The sequence below is a fragment of the Pteronotus mesoamericanus genome, unplaced genomic scaffold, assembly GCF_021234165.1.
Source record: "Pteronotus mesoamericanus isolate MK-2021 breed Mesoamerican mustached bat unplaced genomic scaffold, CSHL_Meso_final contig_74, whole genome shotgun sequence".
In the NCBI taxonomy this organism is placed as follows: Eukaryota; Metazoa; Chordata; class Mammalia; order Chiroptera; family Mormoopidae; genus Pteronotus; species Pteronotus mesoamericanus.
This window is the reverse complement of record NW_026555247.1, coordinates 31,108,677-31,133,281: the sequence shown is the minus strand read 5'-3', so window position 1 is coordinate 31,133,281 and position 24,605 is coordinate 31,108,677. Positions and strand designations below refer to the sequence as shown.

Genomic DNA, 24,605 nt, shown 5'->3' with positions numbered 1-24,605 from the left:
TTTAGACACACACTACAGAGGCATGAGATAATGTTAGATACTTTGAACCAAACATTAATTTGGTTTTTGGACCGAAATTTAGGAGAGCTTGCAGAGGAGGCAACCTTTTATATACACTTTTTGAAAAATCCACTTCTATTAAAATCTGATTTGGTCTTCCTAAAGCATTACAACATTCTGTTGGACTTTTTAAAATGATCAAATTTATATAGACACCAATGATGCTAAAAGAAAAAAAAATCCTCCTACTTGTGCTTAATATATGGTGTCTTAATCCTCTTTAAAGGAAAAGAAAACTTGCTTTGTCAAAAGTCTGAATATAGGGATCCTCCAACCAACTCTGTCCTTGGAAGTCCTAAACGTTACTAGTGTTCTTTTTTTAGTTTGTAGTTACTCACAAGTGGAGAAATATTTATAAAATTATGTTATGGTGGGTTTTTTAAAAATATATGCAAACAAGTACCCGATCACACGTGAATCTAAGGTACTTTTAGAAATTAGGAAAAGAGAATGCCTGTGAAATTTCTGGTGAGATGACAGGTTGTGCTGGTTTTCTCAGTACTCTCCTGGAAAGGTGAGAACTCCTTCCTCTCTGGATGCTAAGCGCCCCCCCCCCCCCCCCCGCCCCAGTCCCTAGACACCATGTTACAGAATCCATTCACTTAATCTTTGAAGAGCTCATCGCCTCTCTTTAGGATCTGTTCTTGTTCATACACTGCAAATATGCACTTTTATGTCCACAAGGAAGACATTACTAACATCAAGAAGGGCAATGTCAATTAGGAACAGGAAAATGCAGTCTGCCAACTGTAGAATCGTGCTCAGACTGTATGCCATCTACCTTTTGAACAAAATTTGAACCTTTGAGGAAAAAATATTGGGAGTTCTGATGAGCTTTCTTTCTTTCTTTCTTTTTTTTTTTTTTTTTTAACTATTTGCAAATCGTGGCTTCCTGATCCTAAGGAAAGGGGGAAAAAAAAAAACCTCAAAGGAAAGGCTCAACAGGCTTCCTGGACATCAAATAGTTCATACAAAACAACATTCTGATGACTTGCATGTAAATAAATCAGAAACATATGAATTAAACTCCTCGAAATACATATGGGCTGAAAAATACAGAGAAGTGCTGAGAAAATGTGTTTCGGGTTTTGCTGAGCTCATGACATTTGAAAAATAGTATGAGACATTGAACAAACACAAAGCCCAGCTTGGCTTGCCCAGTCCTAATATTAGCCTCCCAGTTCAATGGCGGATCAGTTTACTGTGCGCCTAAACACCAGCCATCCTCTGTTGCTCTTCCATGCTTAATTACTTGCAGTTTCAATTTTTTTCAATTAGAAGCTCAAAAATAGCATCACGTTTCAAGGAAATGCAGCTCTTAGCATTTTTCTCACCCAGCTGGTTCACGTCAGGCTCTTGTAGAAAACACCACAGACCATGTCACCTGAGGAGCAGTCCTGCTGGCGTGGCCCTCTTCGGTGGGGTGTGTGTGTAGCGGAAGAAAACCATCATTGTTAAGAAACTGGTCCTGAAGTTGATGCTGCCTAGTAAATCAAAGTGTAAACCACCCCAAGTAGAAAACCTCAGAAAGATGAAAGGTACCTTCCTTGAGCATCCAGTGGGGGCAGTGGCAGTTTGCTTTCTCTTTCCCACATGGCACCGAGAGAGCTAACACTTGGGATTCTAAATCCTGGGACAATTGCAGTGCACTTAGAGCCCTTTTCTCCTTGATAGCTTGTTCTGGGCATCTGGTGTTAACTACAGCGGCCGAACCCAGGGGAATTTAGGGACCAAAAGCAGAGCTTTAGGCTTCTCCCACGGAAAGCAAGTCATTGATGTGCACTTGGACAGAATCCTAGATCTGTGCTTTGAACAAACCCTGTTACCTGCGATTATCGGTTTCAAGTTGTAGAGAAGCTGTAGCTTTCACCTTTCCTATTTAGGGAAGAGTTATTATCGTTGTTTAAAAGGCATTTTTATATAGTCTTCCTAACTCCTTAGGTGGTAGTAAGAAGCTTGAATGTTTACTGTGAGTCAGGTGCTAGAATATAGCTCTGAACAAGACAGACATGAGGGAGACAGCTACATTTAGTCTGCTAAAGCACCCATAGCAGAATACAGCTACTGAAGGTAGACACAGGAGGGGCTCTTATCCCACGCTTGGCCTGGAGGTCATGAAGTCCAAGAATGAATGGAAAGTAAGCAGACAAAATGCAAGGGTAATAACTGGGTCAAGGAAGACAGTGGCATGGCATATCTTAGTATCCAGAAGTAGTTCAGAATGGCTAGAGACCGTGGTGCATTAGGGTAATAGTAAGAGTTGGGACAAAAAGATAAGCAGTGGCTACATCATAAAGTGCCTGTGCACCCAATTGAGGAGTTGAGATTTTATCATGACTGTAATGAGGAGCCCTTCAAAGGATATGCCCATGAGATAACTGAATTTAAACATCCAGAGGGATAGGAGGAACATCAGGAAGACATAGTCAACAGAAGCCAAGGAAAGAAGATCTGACTAGAAGGAGGAAATAGTCAACAGTGTCAGATGTTACTGAGAGATAGAAGCGATATTTGGCTGCAGTATCCAGAAGCTCTCGAGCAGCTTCATTGGCATAGCGGGTGTGGAAGGAAAGCACAGAAGTGGAGAAAGAGCATAGCAAGAGGCTTGTCCGTCATCCCTGTCATCACTGTCATCAGCACTGGAAAATGAGCGTCAAGCACCTTATCTACCAGACAGAGAGTGGTGGAAAGAATGAGACACGCCCTCCCCCCACCCCCCCACTCCCCCCAACCCCCGCCCGGGATTGGAACATACTTGGGAAAGGAGACCGTAAATATTAAACAGAAAACAGCAATGCAGGTTAGAAGACATGCAAGGGGCAAAATGAGCTGTACCAACCACTCGGATAAATGGGACCTGACGGCTTCATGGAAGAAGAGAAGGAATTAGACGGCAGGTGAAAAGGGAGTTGTATTTTTTTAAGTGGTGGGTGCAGCTTAAGTCTTATTTACTCTGTTAGGCCTCCTTTTCACTGTCTAATCTGTTTTTGAGTTTCCGTCAAATGGAAATAGTAGAAAACAGCATGAACAGTAATATGTGGTCTTAATCCGCTTGTGACTTCTGTTTAAATTTCTCCATCTTTTTTGAAAAGTTAAAGTCACAGACTGACTGTCATCAGTTCAAACAATCTTTATTTTTAAAATCTGAACATAGAAACTAAGGAACAGATATCGCAAAAATAGCAAGTCAGAAACACTTATAGATTCCATGTGGACGAGTTCTTGAGAGATCTTGCACATCCAGTGCTGGACCTCTGTGGAGTTACAGCGTAGTATCTCTAAATCTGTGTTAGCTACATGTGATGTCTTTTTCCTGGTAGCAGCCAGAGGTTTGCCAGCATTGGCAATACCTCAAAGAAATCATTTATGACTCTGAGGGCAGTTTTTCTCAACAAATATACCTATGTACAGTTCCGTAAGGCACTTCAATACTGTAAAAATCTGCTATAAATTCTGTGAATGAAGGAAAGGATTGGTCCTCTTCCACTTTACATGTTTCCCTTGTTTGTTTAATAAATATTTTGGGGGCACTTGCTGTGGGCAAGACAATTGCATTGAATGTACTCTAAGCCACAGCTTTTGGCTCTTAGGTGCCCATAGTATTTTATAGGAAATAAATAAGACTTGTGTAATTCATAAATTTTACAAATTTCTAAAGTGTAGTGCTGGGAAAGTTTAGAATATTAAATATGTTCAATTAAAACTTTTTGAGCTCATTCTTTTCCAAAAAAAAATTTTGCCCCATAATCCTGTCTATATTTTACCACTGGTATATATTGCTAACTTATTAGAGAAAAGAGCTAAATAGATTGTCCACAAGTTTTCTGTTAAAGAAAACCGACTCATCACCATCAAAAATATATTTTAATTGTAACTAAGGTGCTGAACGTGCCATACAAATTAAATACCTTGAGGTCCATGTTTCTTCAAAGTGTTTTCTCAGTGCATGGACTGGTTTTATTTGCACCGAATTTCTATGTAGCAATAGGTATTTTCCAAAGGAATATCATAAATTTGGGAGAGGTTAAATGACCAACATTATTAGCGATAGAGGCAAAGCTGGGAAGATTGTCTCCTGCTCCGTAGAGCACAGTAGAGACCATTTCCTGTAGCTGCTTGGTGTACTTACGGCAGTGAGGCGGTGTCGCTTCAGATAATTCTGACAAGGAGGGAGAATCCTAAGTTCATTACTTATTAGAATGAAGTCACTTAAGTTACCTCGTAGAATGAAGAGCGTTGAATTTGCTAGCAAGGAGACCATGAGTGACTTCAGTGAGGGTGGGTTTTATGTCGATGGAAAGGCAGCTTCCTCACCCAATACTGGTTGTATTGTTTACCTAAATGTCCCCTCTGGCAATGGGTGACAGCGCTTACTGCCTAAGAAATATGGCCCATCATTGGCCTCTCCAGTGCTGGAATACCATTTTCCTGCAGACGGGTCCTCACTAATATTTTGGGGGAAAGGACATCACATAAATTATCAGTCTGCCACAATGTTTTGTTTTGAGATGAAATTCACATAACATAAAGTACTCCTTTTTAAAGTGATTGGTTCAGTGGATCGGTACATTCATAATGTCACGCAACTACCATGCCTGTCTAGTTCCAAAACATTTTTATCACCCCTAAAGGAAATCCCATACCCATTAAGCAGCTCCTTCCCGTTTCTGCTGCTATGTTTTATAAACCTTTAATTTTATCATAGATACAAACATGCCCACACATGCACGCATACACATGCTATATACATACCTGTCTATGAAGGATTAAGAGAAAAGTCCAGATCTTATCTCGAGAATAAGATGTTCCAAACAGAGGACCTAATGTGCCCTAATTGTGTAAGCAAAGAACTGTATACAGGGGTGGGGAAAAATAGGCTTATACTTATAATGCAGTAATTAATAAATAGTAATACAAGAATGAACTTTCGTGTATTCACAACTGAAAACCTACTTTTTTAAAAAAAGATTTTATTTATTAATTTTTAGAGATGGGGGAAGGGAGGGGAAAAGAGGGAGAAAAACATCAATGTGAGAGAGAAACATCAATTGGTTGCTTCTCGCATGCCCCCAGCGGGGGACCTGGAGCACAACTCAGGCATGTACCTTGACTGGGAATTGAACCTGTGACCTTTTGGTTTGCAGGATGACACCCAACCACCTAAGCTACACCTGTCAGGACTATAAACCTACTTTGGCCCCACCCTGAATTTAGTAGAGGTTTCTCCACCAAGAAAACCTAACCAACAATACAAAGATGCAAGGGAAATAAGACCAGCAACACTGAAAGGAAAAGAAATCAACAGAGACAAGAGGGAAGGAGGGAGCGGGGCGGGGAAAAGGAAGGGAAGGGGAAAGTCAAGGAACATATAGCAAGGACTCATGGACAAAACCAAAGGGGAAGAGCTGAGGGAGGGAAGGAGGGAGGGGGCAAGGGAAAGTGGTGGAGGAGAGGCAGAGACAAATGTATTTGAAAAAATAAATTAAAATAAAATTTTTTAAAAAAATTAAAAAAAAGAAAAGAAGGAAATATCCTTTGCTTCTTTTTAACCTATCTGTATATTCCTCTTCAGTTCTCACTAGATACTAATTTATCGAGGGAAAAAAAGGACATATATCCGTTCTGAGCCTTTTATTATGTAAAACTGCTGTATTCCTCATCTTATAAAAACATTTTCTCATTATTTTCATCAACATTGAGAATTTAAACTGCTTCCCTTATCTTAATGTTAAGCAATCATCTGGATTTTACATTTCTATTTCAGACATTCAAAATTATTGAACAAAGTAATTTAGTTATGAAAGACTTAATTTCTTGGAAAGAAAGTCAGTGGGGATTCTTACTGTAATTCTTATTGTTTAAGAAATTATTGTTGTATGTACTTGCTTATATACTTGGTATTCCAGAGCAGTATGTGAGGTGGTCAGCAAATTTTTAAATTGCATGTCTGTAAAATTAAGAAAAAGTAGATCAAGTGAAAAAATATTTGAAATTTAAATATTAGGGAAGGTCAACATAATTATATTTTTAATGTATCTGAAGATAGGAGCTATTTATTGTTAGCTACTTGTATTAGACTGTTATTGCCCTTTCTACTCGCCTCACCTCCTTTAAATAACTCCATCCAAATGGGTTATTTCTTTTATATAAACATACAGAATATTACTTCCGTACATTTTCTAATTGCTTGTTATTCATCTAAAACCTCTCGACAGGCTCCTAATGAAAATTCTGGCTTCTTAATTTTTTTTTAAATATACTAAAGCACCTGGCCTTGTGCTAGCTAGAAACTCTATGAGTTAACTCAGTGAAATATTGCTGGCTGCTTTTACCTAAAAGTTTGCCCTGGGCATAGGGGAGGGGCAGGTATTTGAATGGATAATAGAGAGGTCGCTGATTGGACATAGATGTTGACAATTTGCACACTTTTTTTTTTTTTTCACTTCAATCTGTGCCACAGAATCATATATTTGGTGATTATTCCATGTTTTTGTTTTTAGTTGAAAGTAGTTGGGGCCATATGTTTTGACAGAAAAAAGATAATTTGTACCTCTTTTGGCTTTGTATAGGGAAGATGGGTAATAATTTTACAGTGTACCATGGCAATGATTACTGTTCAAAACTTTACCAGATTGGAAACTCAGTGTTCCTAACAATTCCCTTGGTAAGCAGAAGAGGAAGGCATCTGTTTGAGCACCCGGAGTTAAGTTTGATGCTTCAAAAAGTGCAGTGTAGGAGTCATCTATAGCTGTACTTGGTGTTAGTAGACATTACTTACTAATATGAAAATTCGATTTCCAGATTCCTTAGACTGTAGATGACTTAGAAGGATATTCTATGCTGATCAGGGGCTAACAATTCCGACCCGGGATCTGGAGTGGAAAGACCTAGGTTCTGATCCACTCCTGCCCTCCTGAAGTCATGTGGCTCTGGGGAAGGGAAGACACTTACCGTCCTGAGCTTCTGTTCCTAATGTGTCATGTGGTTGAGACAGTTGATCATACAGTTAGATGATCTTTCTCAAAGTGATTATTAAGTAAGGTAATGGATGCTGAAAGATTTTAAAATTTAAAACCCTGTGAAGATAGGAACTTTTACAATGATTAATCAGAGAATTTCACCAAATTTCTTTTTATTCAGTTAAGTTCAAAGCCAAAGAAGGTATCTAGAAAAGTGTGTATTCCCTTTTGTGAGTTGTTTCTTTGAGTGTTCCTCTTGTCTTCCCAATATCTGTTAGAACCTCAAGGTCTCCCTGTCTTTTTGATCTTGCTTGGGTCTCTGTTCTTGAAGGTGCATCTTTCTGCTTTTGTGTCACACTTGCTTTCTTCCTAATGGCGCTTGCTTCATGGGAAGGAGTATGTGCATAGGAACAGTGGCTTTCTGGCCATCTGTGATGATCATATACAAACACACACAACACTAAAGACACGGAGGATTGAAGGACTAGGAATGGCACATTTAGGGTTTCACAAGGTCAAACTCTAAAGTAATCAGCATTTTTGTTTGGTGCTGCCTCCCCCTCTTGTAAAGCCTTCTCCGCACCCTCCTCCTTTCTCCATTCCCTCTCTTGTTCTTCAAAATTAATTCTCAAGAAAAGATCTGAGATTTCATCACACCAAAGTATACTAACTGCTAACAAACTCTTAACAGCATCTCCCAAGATGAGCGATGACTGGAGATGTGCTGAAAGCAGGTTTGTGACCGTGGTATTTTTTCCAGGTATACAGGCTTTTACCCCTTAGAGTAATGCACAGTAACTAAGGCCTGTAGTGATTTGCGTGTGACCGTGTTGCCAGAGACACACCTATTAACATCCAGTGAGGGATGTCAGCACTAGACTTCAGGCATCAACCTATGGACTCGGGTTCAAAGAGAAAAGGGCAGGAATGGGACTTTTAGAACTCTTAAATATGGATCATTATAGGTAATTGCCTCCATCTTCTAAAGAGAGCTCAGCCTTCCTTAAAACATGTCGAGAAATGAAATGCACTAAATTCTGTTTTGTCAGAAACAATGAGTGTTTATCATTCTCTATTATGATGTTATTCTTAGTTTGACGTGCATCTTGTGTGTGATGTGTTTATTCGTTCATTCTTGTGTGCACATAGAACTACTTGAGCTTGGGCTGGGCCGGGTACTACACATACATACACACAGTGCACAGCCCATCTGCACATTTTTTATCATACTTTTTTAAACCTGTTTCTTTGATTGACTCTCCTCACCAGGCCTTCTTAATCATTGAATGGGATATAGAAGAAACAGTGATAATCAACATGTAATCAGTGTAAAATTAATTTCTGTCTTTATTGTAACTTCTTAGAATTTGTTGTCATCTGAAAGACATGCTGCCCTCATTTAATTAATGTCACAGTGCCTGTAGAGGTCACCAAGCTATTTATTGACAGTATAACCAACACGGTTTTGATGTTCCAGCACTTCCTAATACACAGTAGTTGTCATGTTAAAAAAGCAAACGACTGGTAACCAAAGAGGCAAAGATAGTGCTGAGATGACAGATGATCCATTAGAAAACTTGACAGTCATGAATTTCATGTGTGGCTGTAAATAGAGATGTAAATAATTTATTATATCTGTTTATGATTCAAGATAACTAGAAATAATAGAAACAACAATATATTTAATATTACCTTTAATTTCTGATGACTATTGATAAATCAAAGCTTGGGAACAACTTAGGTGTTTAGAACATATTAAAGAGTTGGCCTGCGGTCCTCTCGCTGTGCCAGTCCTAAGCCTGGTGATGAAGCCAATTCTCACGTGAATAAGTAACAAAAGGAACGTAACTAGGAAGAAGTCAGGTTTCACCTGGACCAAATTTTATGCAAGTATTTCAAGAGTTCTTTAGCCAGGAGTAATTTGATCAGTTTAAGGCATCCTCTGCCAGGGCCAAGGCACTTATAACGTTAGCAGTGGACATTCCTGTGCTACACCACGTTGAAAGTAACAGCAAACGCTCAGTGCCTGCTCAGTTAGTGCCAAGAGCAAGAGAGATGCAGGTGTCAAACTAAAAAGAAGTGTTTGTAGCCAGGGGCTAGTACATATTAGACAGGACTATATTCACACTTCACTTGAATGCTTTAAATAATATCATGCTTTTTATCAATTTTGTGTCCTTGTATTTCATCACTAAACCCCAGTGTTACTCTCAATAGATTACTTAACCTCTCTGCCCTTAGTCCTTTTAAGCAGGAGTATTAGTACCTGCCGATTCTTTGCTCAACCTCCTGTCTGGAAGACAGATCAATGGCCCTCCTTGGAGCAGCTCACAAGAAGGCCCTTTGTGCTTCCCTGAGTGCGATCACCTGGTGTTCTTCTCTTCTGCCGAAGCAGCATTCCCAGGGCCTTGGCTGATGACCGGCCAAGGGGCAGAGGGGCCCAGGGCTCTGCGAAGCTGGGGTTTGGTAGGAGTCCATGAACACCCTGGAGAGGAGCCGTAGCTGTCAAGAGAGGATGGGGTGGAGTAGTGGTTAAAAGCTCAGACTCTGAAACAAGACTACGTGATTTTGAATTCTAATTTTTCTACTGTATGACTTTGAGCAAATTCACTTCACTGTGCCTCAGGTTCCTTACCTGTAAAAGTTATGTGATAATACAGCAAGAGGATTAGTGTAAAGACAAAATGACTATATGCACAATTTTTCTGGAAGAGTGTCTAGCATATCGTAACTGTTAGTATTTTTATCATTGTCATCATTTTGTCATGCCAACTGTGACAAGAGTTTGGGGCTGGCAGGCATTGGAACTAGGTCCTTATCCAGTTCTGGAGAGTGTTAAGCTATGATTCTGTAATAAATGACTGTTTTTCTTTGTTTCTAATTGGTAACTTCTTGCATTGTGGGATAATATGTGAAAAATCCCAAACATTCTACATCTGGGATATGATAGCAGAGTGAGCCTCATCTTACCGGTCTGGGCATTTTTCTGCCTCGGGTTTGCAAATGGTAACACATTGAAGATACTTACAAAATACTGGCATGCTATATAGATTGAAATTACAGTAATATCCTCATATAATAGTGATTCTTAGTTGTTTGTTTTTTGTTTTTTTTTAATTCTAGCAGGGTTGTTTTCATAAATTTCTGAGTATCAGAGGCTACATGGACTCACTTTTAGAGTTTGAAATTTGATTTAGGAATTTGAAAAATATACTATTGCCAGGTAAATTTTTTTAAAAAAGATTAAAAGGGTATCCTTGCCTCTTTATCTGAAGAAAAGAAACAACAAGGGAGACTGGCTGCAGAGAACTTCTACAAGGGTGTTGGTAGCTTCCTGGGCCCACACTTAACAGCAGGCCCAGCTCACTCGGCTACAGCATCACCGCTGAGCCCGTTGCGGGCGGGCTCCGGAAGGGCAGTGGGCCCGTCCTGCATGCTTACAAAAGCCGTCACCTGGGTGGGTCACTCCGGTCCTGCCTTGCTTCCCTGTTGCTTCTGCTGCCACTTTTTGATATTGTCCAGTTACACAGTTTGATTGATAAAGACAAAAGAAAGAAGGAAATTAAAATTCTTAAAATTTTACTAGTTCTTAACACAGAAAAGGAAATTTGGTGGCTGAGAAGGATAAAACTCTTGGCTATAATTCATTTATTCATTTAGCTTCAGATTTAATTTACTCGTGAACAGATCATCAAAATTCAGCTGATATTTAGAAGGGTAGAAAAATTGCATGCAGTATTTGTGATTTGGGATATAGATGTATGTTCAAAATGACGTGTTCTAAATTTATTACATATTCAAGGAATTTCTTTTATGGAGATTATATACATATTCTCTTTCATATATTTTTGCAATGCAATATGTTAGAGTTGAAGACAGGTCATTCATTACTTGTCAGCAGAAATAAAATATGAATTATCATATACATGAATGGTACATTTTACACATTTTTGATAATTGTGAAAAAATTTTTTAGACTACCAATAAAGATAGCTTGACGAGTAAAACTCAAGGGGAGTTTTTTTTTAAGGACACTTAGAACTATTTAGTTAATTCCTATGGAAGCTTCAACTGATTTAAAAGGAAATAAAAGCTTCACAATTTCAACAGCTAACACCCCAAATTTTTCCATTTATAATTAACTGTCCATCTCTCTGTCAATATATTGCAGACATTTATGTGTTATCTCTAAACAGATTTCCTATTTATGTGATAATAATGTAAATTGGCCTTTAACCGTCACTTGGAAATGAAGTAGGATCTCTTTCCATTAGTAAATATTCCTCGGCTTGGTAATTATACAGAGAATATATCAGGTGAATAATTTTTATTCCTGTAACTTGCTTTTGGTTGTTTGGGTTTTTTTGTTCTCTTAGGTTGTTTATTGCCTCACTTTTATATACCTTTGAGCTTTATTCACCTTGTCTTTAAACCTTATAATAATTTACTCAACTCCGTTACTTGAATCTGTTTATTAACCTTTCAAGAGATTTTACTGTTCATTAGAATTCTTAAGTTATCAAGTTAAGAAAGACTTTAAAAAGAAGAGTGTCAAGGGGACCGAACAAGAAATGAGGGGCCTGGGGCTCTCTCCCGGCCCGTGTGTGAGTCCTTTAACCTCTTCTTTCCACTCATTTATAAAATGAGGTTAAATTGATCTGAGCTTTAAATGAACTATGCCAAGAGATAAAACAGTGGAAGCAGGTGGAAAAATTGCATGGAAAGAGAAATGAACAAGTGTAAAGAAGCGATACTAAAAGATTTACAAACAAAAAGTAATAAAAATGAAGAGAGTAGAATGGAGGGACCCAATTACCTATAATGTGAAAACACAAGATCAGAAAAAGTTAAAAATCTGTTCCACCTTTACTGCCTAAAAAAAGGTGATTCTAACCAAAGGCATTAGAGACCAAGGACAAAATTGCAGTTAAAGAGTTTCTCACTTTTATTTCTTATACATCCAGAAACCTGGGGTCATAGATACTCTTCCATAGCGTTCTACTGGGTACAATAGGAAAAAAATTGGCAGATGGTTATAAAAAGGACTTAAATGTGTAATAGTACAAGACCTCCAAAAGTAACAAAACAAATTTAAATGTTCTGCCATTCAAAAATGGTAACATTATTCATCAAACACCAGGTGTATGCGAGGTACTGAGGATACATAGAAACCTGCCTCTCCCTCTAGTCCGCCAGCCAAGTTCCTGCTTTTGCAGCCTAAAGGGAGCAGCAAGTCTTAAGTGAGCTGGTGTTGCTGCAGTCGCTGCTGTAACTGAGGGTGACACGCATGGCACAGTGGACTCCTCACAGACACGCGTTCCTCCAGACCAGCGCTTCCAATGGCACTTTCCTCCACAGTGGAAGAGGTCTATGCTGGTGGTGTCCAGGGTGACTGAGGGACTGAATATTTAACTTCATTTAATTTTAATTAAGCTTAATTCAGAGAACCACATAATACTAATGGCTACCACATTGGACAGCACTGTTCTAGACACGTTAAAAATAGCTATGAGCAATAAGTAGCACTTACAACAACATATAAATAATAATATCATTTACTGAGTGACTACCACAGAATTAGGAATTATGCTTACCAGTAACTATCTCTAATCCTCACGATAAGAATAACCTCGCTTAACAAAGGAAACTGAGGCTCTGAGAGATGAATTACTTTGTGTCCTCACAGCTAATTGTTAGAGCTGGAATCTGAAAAGAGTTGGTCTGGCTCCAGGGCTGGGTAATTTTTACTATCCTGCCAAATCTATTTCTGTATTATCTGGAGACCATCCCTTTTAAGTATCTCTTCCCCTCGCTCTATGGATCAGCTAACTTGATACACCTCTAACTTGGTCACATAGAACAATCATCGGGCGCATTTGATCTCTTGTAAATGGGTAGGTATTACTGCCCCTGGACCAGTCTTTTCTTTTATTGTGACCCATGTCCTATGAACAGTATTGTGAGAGTTGCAAGTCTGATGCCTGACTAGGGTGAGCTGATCACCTACAAGCACTTTGCCCTAGTAGGTGCTGGGAAGCATCAAAGCATATGCCTAGGTCTGCAAACATCAGGGGTGCACTATAAATTCTTGGCATTTGAGTATTTAACTAATACACTTTAGAATGTTCGTGAAATTTCCCGAGGTCTGAGCCACGAAGTGTCCTCGCTCGCACTTGGGAATCTGAGGCATAATTCTGCTTTGCTATTTTCTACTCATCATTGAACACGCAGCAACTGCCTTTAAGGGCCTCAAAGTCTTGATCACATGTTTTAGTTATCCTGAACCGATTCTCTTCGGAAATTGCGTGTTCAGATGGTCCTGGCAGAATCGCAAAGGGGCAGAACACTCAGGATGGTTACAGGTGCACCGTGTGAGCCAGCGTCTACCACCCAGCCCCTTCACGTACACTGCGCGTGCGCAGGCCTGTAGCCCCTCCGCTTTAGAGCTCTGCGGAGTTCAGCTTCCCACTTCCGGAAGCAAGTCACTCTCACATGGATTGGTTTCACGCTGAGCATGCCTTAGCACATTTTATTTTCTTAAAAGGTAATTACAAGACCCTGCAAGAATATTTTTCTACAAACTATGGCCAAATAGAACCTTGTGTGGACAATTTTAAGTACCCTTTCTTTTTCGCCTTTAAGAGCAAGAAATTGTTTTTTCAGTGGAAAGAACATAAACTTTGATAACCTGTCTAAACCCTTTCTTTACCACTTGTTAAATTTTTAAAAACATTTCATTTATTTATTTTTAGAGAGGGGGAAGGGGAAGGAGAATAAGGGAGAGAAGCATCGATGTGAGAAACGTCAATTGGTTGCCTCTCATATGCACCCCAACTGGGGACCTGGCCCACAACCCAGGCAGGTGTCATGACTGGAAATCAAACTGGTGACCTTTCGCTTTGCCAGATGACACCCTCCAACAGAGCCACACCAGTAAGGGCACCACTTGTTAAATTTTTAACGTAGAAAAGTGGCTTAACTTTCCTGAATCACATTTGTCCCCATAAGAAAAACAGTAACAGTGTAACATTAATACTATTGTCCGAGGTTTTGTGCATGCTTAATATGTGTGAATTATTATTCTAGTTGCTTTAAACACATTATATCATTTAGTTCTTACAAGCAATTTGCCTAGCAGGTATTGTCCCCATTTTACAGGTGGGAACCTTAAGACCACAGAGGTTAAGGTAACAGGCCTGTCATTGTGTAGATGATGGAGGGTGGAACTGGCAGTCAGATGCAGGCCAGGTTCGCCCTGTGAAATAGTGATGATGGGGTTAATGCTGGCCACCTCATATGAGCATTCAGAAGATTAGAAATTATATACAGGGTGGGGCAAACATAGATTCACAGCTGATCACATGCAAAAATAATACAATAATTAATACATTTTAATACAAAATAAACTGTGTTTTGAGTTCTCACAACTGTAAACTTCCTTTTGCCCCACCTTGTATGTGGATCTCTTAGCACAAAAGCTGTTGTACAAAAGACCCTAAACAAATGATAATTATTGTTGTTTTTTAAATCTCTGTAAGTGAAACTGATAAGCCAAGACAGATAAAAATGAAAACATCAAGAGGGAAAAAGTAGGATATGCATTTTACTCCCCCGCCTTTTTTGGGGGGGTGCTTAGTTTTCTTCTTTTCTAATGGGCAGAGGTTCTAGTTAAAAGAATGTATCATGTTACTGTGTCTTTGATGGCTGCACAGAAGATAACCAGGACCATTGGAGCAGCTAATGTACAATAGTAATACTTCTCCAATTATAACACAAAGTAAACGTGAAGTGAAAAGATTCCTTATTTTTATCAGTTCAGGGTTTAATGTTATCTAAAGTATTTTGCTAAACTCAGAATTTTTATATGTATGGTTCTGTTTTAAATTCAAGATTGTAAAAGATAGTGTGTCTCCTTTGAATATTGACTATACTTTGCTGTTAAGTTTTCCATGAAACTTTTTTTTTATTCAGCAAATCGTACACTAAAAAGCTGCCACCTATGAGCTTTTCCTAAGTTTCCCTATTTCCAATTTTGCAACAAAAATTCCTCACTTCTTTAGTTACTCACATGGGAGGACTCGGAATACCAAAGTCACCTCGATCTAAGCTATCTTACCAAAGAAAAACTAAGCATAGATTTATGTTTTCCTTTACTTTCCTCATCTTTTATTGGTGGAGTCACTTCAATGCCCTGAACTAGACTTTGAGATTTTTATTTTAGTTTCATTTAACTGATATTAGTCTGGTGTTAGTCATTAAAAATGATTCTAACTATTTGAAGCTATCTGGCATATTTGTTGTTACTTGTTAAATAAAAACCTATCATATTTAACAAATGTGTAAGTCGTTTTTTTATTAACCTAGAATAGTAATAAATGATGTGAGTTTTTCTTACTGAATTTAGTATCTCTATTAAATACCTCATGGAAACCTACACTCTGAAGTCTTTTGAGGAATTGGCAAGATAATTGACTGAACTAAAAATAATGAATCAGCTCACCAGTCATCCAGGTTATTAAAGATTAAACCTTAATGGATAACTGAAGTATGAACATTACAGTCACTCTGTTTTCATAAATATCTTCTACCTCCACCTCCATTTTTTAAAAAAGTAACCTTTAAGTAGTGGAAAATAAAGAGTAGTTGATAGTTGTATAGCTTCATCAACTTGTATAGCTTTAGCAGTTCCTTTGACCATTTCTTTATTGAATTTTCTTATAGTTAAAACGTGGGGGTGGGAGGTGTTGAACCACGTAAATTGTTTGATTTCTTCTACTTTTAAAAGTATAATAGTTTTATGTGGTTTATTTATATAAACAGATATATAGAACATTTACCTTAAAAATAACTTCTGCAGTGACAAAGATGAAGTATAAATGTCGTTATACCTGATCTTTAAATTACGATATAAAGAAAACATATAAAACATGCAGAAATTGCCTTTTTTTAAAAAGCTGTGAAACAGTGGTCCATTTCTTGTTAACAGAGACTTTCATCTTGTCTAAAGAGTCTTCATTTGGCTCTAACACCAGAGAAACAAATTGGATAATGTAAGATTTCCTAAGAATTATTTTAATGCCACAGATATTCTTTTTCATGCGCAGAGCATGTATGAATTTGGAGCAAGTGATCTTACCCATAGATCTTTGAGCTTGATCATAATTCATAGTCAAAGTAACTTCCTTACACATCAGCAAAGTTACCAGAGATTTGTCCTTATTTCACAAAAGAAATGCCAAATAATTCTACCCAACTTGGGGGGGGGGAGGGGCGGGGAATAGTCTTCATAGGAGCCATCAAATGGCATTGACATAATAATATACATATTTAAGGATAATGTAGTAGAACATATAATTAAAATTAAACTGTTATCCTAAAATGATTCATTTCATTTATGTTAAAATACAGAATGACTTAATAATGAATCAGTTTATTTTCAGTTTTATAGTAAGTATATTGACTTCTGATATTTGGCGATAACACATAGTACACTTAGCTTATATTAACACTGACTGGCCAAATAGCTGTCAGGCCAATAGCCTGTAGATATATTATAGTCATATTATTGTTCATTCTGTCCTTAGAATGAGGAGACCTAATTTTCAGTTTCCCCTTTTCTAGAAGGTAATGTTTTCTTTCTTCTTTTTAACCTATTCGCATGACCTTCTCCAAATACATTTAAGAGTATTTCCTAAACTGTGAGTAGCATAGTTCTCAAGAAAATACTGGAATTTGTTTCACAGAACCCAGAGTATTGATTTGTGTGGGGATTCGTGGCTTAAGTTTTATTCTTTGCTCCTTAAAAATGCTAGAAAAAAAGATTTCCTTTATCGTAAGCCCTTTGAAAATAGAAGCTAATAGCTGTTTTTTAATTGGTATTTAAAATAAGAACATTTAAAAATAAAATATAGCCCATGAAATATAGGTCTTCTATCCATCCATGACTTAGGAAAAATCCTTGTTTTCTAAAGTGCACATGGGTTTTTCTGGGGTCTTTTTTGTTTTGTTCAGTCTCTAGGACCTCCCGACTTTCAAGGGCACTGTGGGGCACGTGTAGCATTTATTTGATGTATGTATGTATGTGCGTATTTTTCCACATCTGTCTCTGTGGACCTATCCTTTGTGAAATCCTAAACCTCATATTAATACTTAGTTTGTGATTCATGGTGTTCTGAGAGCAATTATATAATTTTTCTTAGGGTGTTTATTTGATATGCACTATAAAAAAAATGGGAGTTACTTTTTTGGTAACCCTGCCGTTGCCTTTTTATTGGCGAATTTCTCTTTCTTTTACTGTGACCTGTGAATATCACTGTAGGCTCACTGCCAATTCTGTGAGCCGCTGCCGGCTTCAAAATGGAGGCAGGAAGGTATCCATTTTCATCAAGAGGATGACAGTGTTTCAGTCTCTCCGACCATCTGGACAGAGGAACTTCTGGAGCAAAAGAGAATGGGGATTTAAAAAATTTATATTTAGCAAAAAAGGGCAAGGGAAACCAATTAACGTTAAACTATACCTTATGAATTTATGCTTTTCCAGTGTGCTGTCATCTTTAAGGGAAACATAAACAAGAAAATACACAGGTTATTTTTATAAAGACCCGTTTCCCCAAGTCTCATGAGTATTAGTAAACAAATGTAAGTAAATTAGGATTTTGGCACAGTTTATTGCACACACAAATAGAATAAGAACTGCAAAGGAGGGCTCCCCCCTTCTTGTATACACATTGGTTGTTGGTGGTCTGTGTAGATCCATCCGGCTTTCAGTGGCCTTTCTCAGGCATCTCTGCAAAAGGCTGACACTGGGAATTTAATAATCCAAGATGTACTTGTCACTTTCTATGGTTTGAATAGGGCATTTGTTTTCTCTCTCTCTCAAAAATGAGATTTTTAATTGAAAGGTAGAGTAAAAGGGAGAGGCTCCTTAAGTTACCTAAATGCCCAATCACGATGCTGGACACATAAAACTAATCAAATGCTGAATGTCAACTGCCATTGAAAAATTAAAAAAACAAAAGGAGAGGCTTCACTCGTGTCTTTCTGTTTTTACCTTTCAAGTGCTCTTGTGCCATCTAGGCTTTTTTTTTAAGGATGTTTAAATTCCCAGGACCACCCCATTGATATTATATAACATTTATAACTAGACATAGTTCGCAATATTCTTGCCTGTGACTTAAAAATATCATACCCGGTCTCCCGTTAGCAAAAACATAATGAGCATTTTGGTGAGGGTTTTTTTGTTTGTTTGTTTTGTTCTTCTGAAAGGAGCCGTGTTTCCAGGCTTTCATCAGGTTTAGAATGCACATGGTAGGAATTAAGCATTTTGTACCTGCTTCTTATAAAGTAATGGACCTTGAGATACTTTGGTCAATGCAGCCAGCAAAATTAAACTGCCTCTCCTTCCGCAGGTTTATGCGCCATCAGCAAGCACTGCCGACTACAATAGGGACTCGCCAGGCTACCCTTCCTCGAAACCAGCAGCCAGCACTTTCCCTAGCTCCTTCTTCATGCAAGGTAAGTAAGACGTCACCTCCCCTAACAGGACATCCGCGGGACAGAGTCTTGTGGGCCTTTTCATGTCATGTGTGGGACAAATGACTGCTGGACTGATACCCAAGAAGGAGGATACTAGACGCGTAGAGAATGCTGAAGGTCATGTTCTTCTTAGCATTGCATTCATTACAAATTAATTAATTAAACCTTTCCGAAGACTTTTTTTTTAAATGAAAGTCCCTTGAACAATAATGAGTTAAAATTAGACTGGGTTGCTTTATAAGAGCTAATGTGTCCTGGAAGATGGTCTTCCATGATGGCTTCAGTATCTTCTTGCCCTAAGAAGAGTGTGTATTTATGTTTTAAAGTGTTTTGGCTCAGGGTGTATTTTGGGCATCCTGGATGCAGCCATCTGGGAACAACTTGTCATTATGAATAACTTTATATAAAATTTTTAGCCACTTATAAGTAAGAACAAGAGTCTCATTTGGATATATTAAGTGACCTATCCCAAGACTGGAATATTATTTCATTATACAGCAAAAGCTTTATCTTACCATACTAGCTGATATAGGGGAAAAGATCCAGTTTTCCCCCAGTCAAATGTAGAAAATTATAGCTTCATGGGAGATAAAGTGTTTCCGCTTACCTAACTGGCCAGCATATGTGACTGAAAGCACATGGGGGTGTGGTCTCTGAGCTTACGGCCCTGCCGCTGGTAGCGCAGCCCCTTTCTGCTGCTTGAAAAGTGAGAAAGGTGGTTGAAATGACAGCAGCTGCTGTCAGAACAGAGAGTTTGGAGGATGCAGCTAAGGCTTCATCGCTGATGTGTCTGTGGTGCTTACTGTCATAATGCGATGATCATTTACCAAGTTCACACTCTGAAATTTAGACATGGAATTGACCAACCACCCCTGTATGCAGAACGTTAAGTCTTTCTGCCTGGGTGTGAAAACCCTGTTTGAGTGTGCCCTTGGCAGAGTGCCCTGGGGGTTCCTTCTTCCTGCTGCGCTGGGAGGGGCCATGTCAGGGAAGCGGGGCGTACCTGGGCAGCAGGCGCCCGCGGGGTAGCCTGGGGTCTCGCTTAGATTACAGCGGACACACTCCAAATCATTCTGATTAAAATGGATTTACTTTCTTTCCCTTCAGAGTGTTAGTTCTTTTAGGTTATTACCTAACATGTGAAATTCCATGGAAAATCTATAAAATTGAATCGAATGGGTCCCTCAGGAATAGAGAGAATTTGTTCTACACATAATGGAGCTCTGTGCCCAGGGTTCCTTTATCTTTGGGACCTGTCCTAGGTGTAACTCTCAGAGGAGCGCACCAGGGTTTGTCACTGGGCTGTGTTCTGTGCCATGTACAAAAGGCTTATCCTCTTCAGCTATAGCAGTGGCCACTTCGGCATCCGCTCCCTCTTTGGGGACCAGTTGGAGACACTGTGATACCGGTGCTCGTAGAGATTGTGAACTCAGGGATTCATCACTCAGAGCAGATTTTCATTGAGAAAATTTACAAAAGGATAGATTGTCCTATCTGCCTTTAAGAAGGTGGCTTTCCTAAATTGTACGCACTACACAGGAGATCAGGTAGATTAAAACAATAGGTTCTCCCTACAGACCATGCCAAGTGTGAGGAACAAATTTTTTTTTCTGCACATGAATACCCCAAAATGCAAAAAAAAAAAAATTGACATTTATGATGAGCACAACTAATTTGCACATGTCTACTTCTATTCTTTTAAAACAACATTATGCCAAGATCATGGGATATGATAAATATTAATTTACTGTGAAAAGCATAATTTATGTAAAACATGTATTTTTATAAGTCTGCATTGAATTGAGTGTTCTGTGTTAACAAGTCCTAAATGCATTTCCATATAGTGCCTCATGTTGTCAAAATGTTTTAAGAGACTCCTGTTCAATGATATATATATTCTCAATTTATTTGTCATATACACCATTTATTTGCAATGTTAGCGGTCTTAAACTTCATATTTAAATTTAAGGTGACATCTAAACCCCCTCAGTCTCAAGGCTGTGTCTAAAGTAGATGAACAATAACATTCTAAGTCTTAGGTGTTCACAGTATGACCTCAGAAGCAGTGCGCCCTGGCCCCGCTTCACATGGGCTTCCTTCCGCAAGGGGCGCCTGCGGCCCCAGGGAGCCAGGCCCTGAAGAAACATGCCGTTCAGGGGGAGATGCTCAGAGACTTGTCAGGGGCATGTTTTAAACCTACTGCTATGCGGGCTCTTTATTTTTAACTTTAATTTCCATCTTCTAGTTACAACACTTCAATTATCAAAATCATAGACATGACTTGGCTTGCATAGGTTTTAAGAAATCTATAGATTATTCCTCCGTGCCCTGAAACGATTTCCGTTTTCTGAATTCTAACTCCTGAGTTTAAAATCTCGGGGGTGGGGGAGGGAGGCCTCATGAAATATAATGTCAGATTTAACTTGGCTATTGACTAAATTTTCAAAAGACCTTTATTAAATAAAATACATGGTGAAAATAATCTTACTTTCACGAAACAATATCTGTCATAGAGGTAACACCTCCTGGCAGCCTGCTGTGTATATGGCACTCAGGAATTTTTGTTCAACTATTGACAAGGTAAAAAGTGCATGAACCCAGCAGTAACCCAGGTCCTCTGCTCCATGTGCTCCCCCTTAACTGGAGAAACCTGAAGCAAACAGTAACCATCTCTCATAGTAACTTCTGGTCCAATAGGCCCAGAGAATGAAAATAATTTGTAGGAATGTTTTTAATATGGTACTAATGAGAGATTGACTGGATATGAAAAGATACTTTATATAATTTTTGTATTATTTTAATCCTCTTTTAAACTCAGAGGTAACTGTATAAAATCCAGAGACTTTCAATAGTGACTGTAGCATACCATCTACCTTGTGATGTGTGTGTCCTTCCTGAATTGCTATCGAAGGCATAAGATAGCTGTAGAACTACGTACCAAGAAAGTGTCACAAGGGAACAAACTCAGAACGGTGCGTTAGAGACTCCTCTTCGCTATGCCATCCTGTAATTTCACCTTTAACTCTATCTACTGCATTTGTTACTGAAATGAAAGTCAGCCTTTTCAATGTGTGTTCTTTTTCATTATTACTTATTTCACTACATGCTTTTTTAAACTTGTAAACATGCCAACTGTGTGATTTCTCAAGTATTTTATTTTCACCCCAAAATGCAGGAACAATTTAACTTTTTAGTTAGTTTTCATAGAAAAAAAAGGGTGATGAGTACTTCTAAGAAATGTCCCCTTTAACATTCGGTAGCCTGCTGACCTGACATAATTCCATGTAGCAGTGTGTTCTGGTTTTCTTTTACAGTTGAATTTTTACTAAGAACGCTTTACTATGTTAAATATGTATGTTTGTTTGGCAGTGTAGAGTCATTTGGGAAAACACGATGACTGTCTTCTGATGTACCCAGCTAACCAGCACAAAGCCGAATGCAGAAGAGATGGTCATTTTCAAGTATACGAAAAAATTTGCTATACGGCAAAGCTGAATGCCTCAGAAGTCATCGTTTTCTTTGTCCTTTACAGATGGCCATCACAGCAGTGACCCTTGGAGCTCCTCCAGTGGGATGAATCAGCCTGGCTACGGGGGGATGTTGAGCAATTCTTCTCACATTCCGCAGTCTAGCAGCTACTGCAGCCTGCATCCGCACGAACGTTTGGTAAGGCAGACTTACGTGGTAACGGGGATAAAAACAGCCAGGTGATTAAATCTCATCCTCTGTCTTTCCGTGCCTGTGCTCAAGGACTCGGTAAATGCTGGCAAAATGGGTCCACACCCGTTATCCTTACAGTTGTATCGCTTTGTGATCAAAGGTGTAATGGAATCAGATCACCTTTGTAAGCCCTTTTGGATTCTCTTTGTCATTGTTCTGTTAATTCTGTTTTGTTCTGTGCTTTGTTTATCACAATGTCAGCTTCCTTTGTTCCATAAATACACACTGTGTTTGAGTTGCAGAGTTCGGCTATGGCTGTCCTTTTTTTTTTTGCTCTCTGTAGTTTGAAGGATATACTTTAGGGGGCAGAGTGACAGTCAGTAGACTATGCGGCTAGGTGATAGATCACGCCAAGGGCATTTCCATTTGCCCTTGACCGGCTCCTGTCACTGGAGACAGCTTGGACCTGTTGTGTTGCACTGGGAGGAAAGAGTTCATTTTTCTACACAGTCCCATCAGTAACAGCAACCATGGGATTTCTGTATAGAGCAGATTCCACAATTTCTGTATTTTAGCTTTAATTCCACACCCCCCAGTCTCCGACTGACACTCTGTTTTGCCTTGTTCCAACTCCAGCTGAAAACTGCTATAGAGTGTTCCCCTTACCCTTTTTTTTCTTTTTTTCTTTTTTTTACTAAAGTTTCCACTCTGCCCATCACCTGCACTTATCCATTGTAGTATTGCTCTTTATCCCAGAGGAAGCAACTCACCTGGTATTTTTCTAGCCACAAAAACAACCACAGCCAAGAAGCCACTTACGAATTCAAGTCTGTCATTAAACAGAGGAATGAGTACTTACTTCTAGATCATGCAGATGGGGTGGGACTGAGTCCCTTATGCAGTAACATAGCTTTAAAAATGTGTGGCTATCTAATCCTACAAATGGAAAAGAGTATGGCAAGTCCACTTATAATGAATGGTATTTATATCATTTCTCTTCATCTTTTAAGTTGCCCTTTTTTTCTAATGCCTAGATTTATGTATCTTTCTCTGTTCTGATATAGGATATAGCACTTTCTAGATTTCTGTGGTCTGTCTTCTCTTTTGCTCTACCACTAGAGATAGAGAAAAGGTATAGACTCATATCCTAATCTAACAACCCAAAACATCCCAGACGTTAAGATTCCTGAAATCCTTGAGAATAACTATTTATTTGTCCTAGTGACAGAGACACTGTGTGGTCAGTTAACCTGTCCATTAATGAGAGACGAACAAAGAAGATGGAATTGACCTTTCTGTATCATCTCATAAGTTGGAATGTGTAAATCACAAACTACCTCAAATTTCAGCACATTTTCAGTAAATAGCAGATTATTTACTTTCAAATATCCTCTTCTCCCACCTCCTACTTGGAGGCATTAGAGTGAAAGCTTAGAGAAATATCACTGTTATTGTACTAGAATTTCTTCTTGGCTCACAGTGTTATTTCTCCATCATCATTTTCCACTTCTCTAAGGAACTCATGATCAAATGTACAGGTGTCCTATGCACAGGGCAAGTTTTGATTACACATAAAAGATTTTGGCATTATGCTAATATATTGGAATTTCAGTCCTTTCAAAAGTTGTCCATCTGACACTTATTTTTCTTCTAAATTTCTTTTTTCTTTCCCTATCATGCTCTAGAATTTTAATTTAGGTAGGTTGTTTTTATCCCATATATACTGCACAAGGAAGGTATCTTTAAAATATGTTCAAATGCATAAAACTGTGACTTTATAAAGGAAACCAACACATTTCGAAAAAGCTTTGCTGAATCTAAAATGATACTGTCAACCAAGAAGAAAGATTACTTGGAAGGGAGTAACCCAGGAAATTACATCAGCTGCTGTATTTGTGCTGCCTCTTATCCATAACAAAATACAGGGTTTTCATTCTTAACATGATCACTTAGCAGATCTCAGAGATTAGGGGTTTTATTTTTTAAAAAGACTGAATGAATTGAGTTTCTGGCAGTGTATCCTAATGAACTTCCTCATTGATAGGGAAACTGTTGAATTATTATATCAAGTAATCATTGTAATTTCAGTAACCATTCGGAAATATTTTGAAGTGACATTTAAAAATCTGACAGGTGATTGAGAGTAATATTAGGCAGTTAGTGTCCTTTCACTTGAAAATAATGGTAGTTTCCTTATAATGTTCTCCCATGGCTTTTGACCAGTGCCATACAGAACAAAGAAACAGTTTCAGAAAAAGAAGAGAGCTTTCCTTGTATTATTTTGGGTATGATATGGCCAAATTCATATTGTCTCTAAAGGTAAAACCTTTTAGAAACTTTATTGTCACTTCCCTTTATACCATGTTATAATAGAATGTGTAATTATAAAGC

The 24,605-nt window shown here is 38.5% G+C and overlaps 1 protein-coding gene across 20 annotated transcripts in view; it reads left to right on the top strand.

The window, feature by feature from the left end:
- The window catches only part of TCF4 (transcription factor 4), a 331,867-nt gene that overhangs the window by 263,797 nt on the left and 43,465 nt on the right, over positions 1 to 24,605 (top strand). For all 20 annotated transcript variants that reach the window (XM_054583696.1, XM_054583692.1, XM_054583697.1 and 17 more), the window contains 2 exons: positions 18,428 to 18,533; positions 22,087 to 22,220. In XM_054583696.1, the coding sequence (XP_054439671.1) occupies positions 18,428 to 18,533; positions 22,087 to 22,220 (240 nt within the window). The remainder of the gene's footprint in view (positions 1 to 18,427; positions 18,534 to 22,086; positions 22,221 to 24,605) is intronic.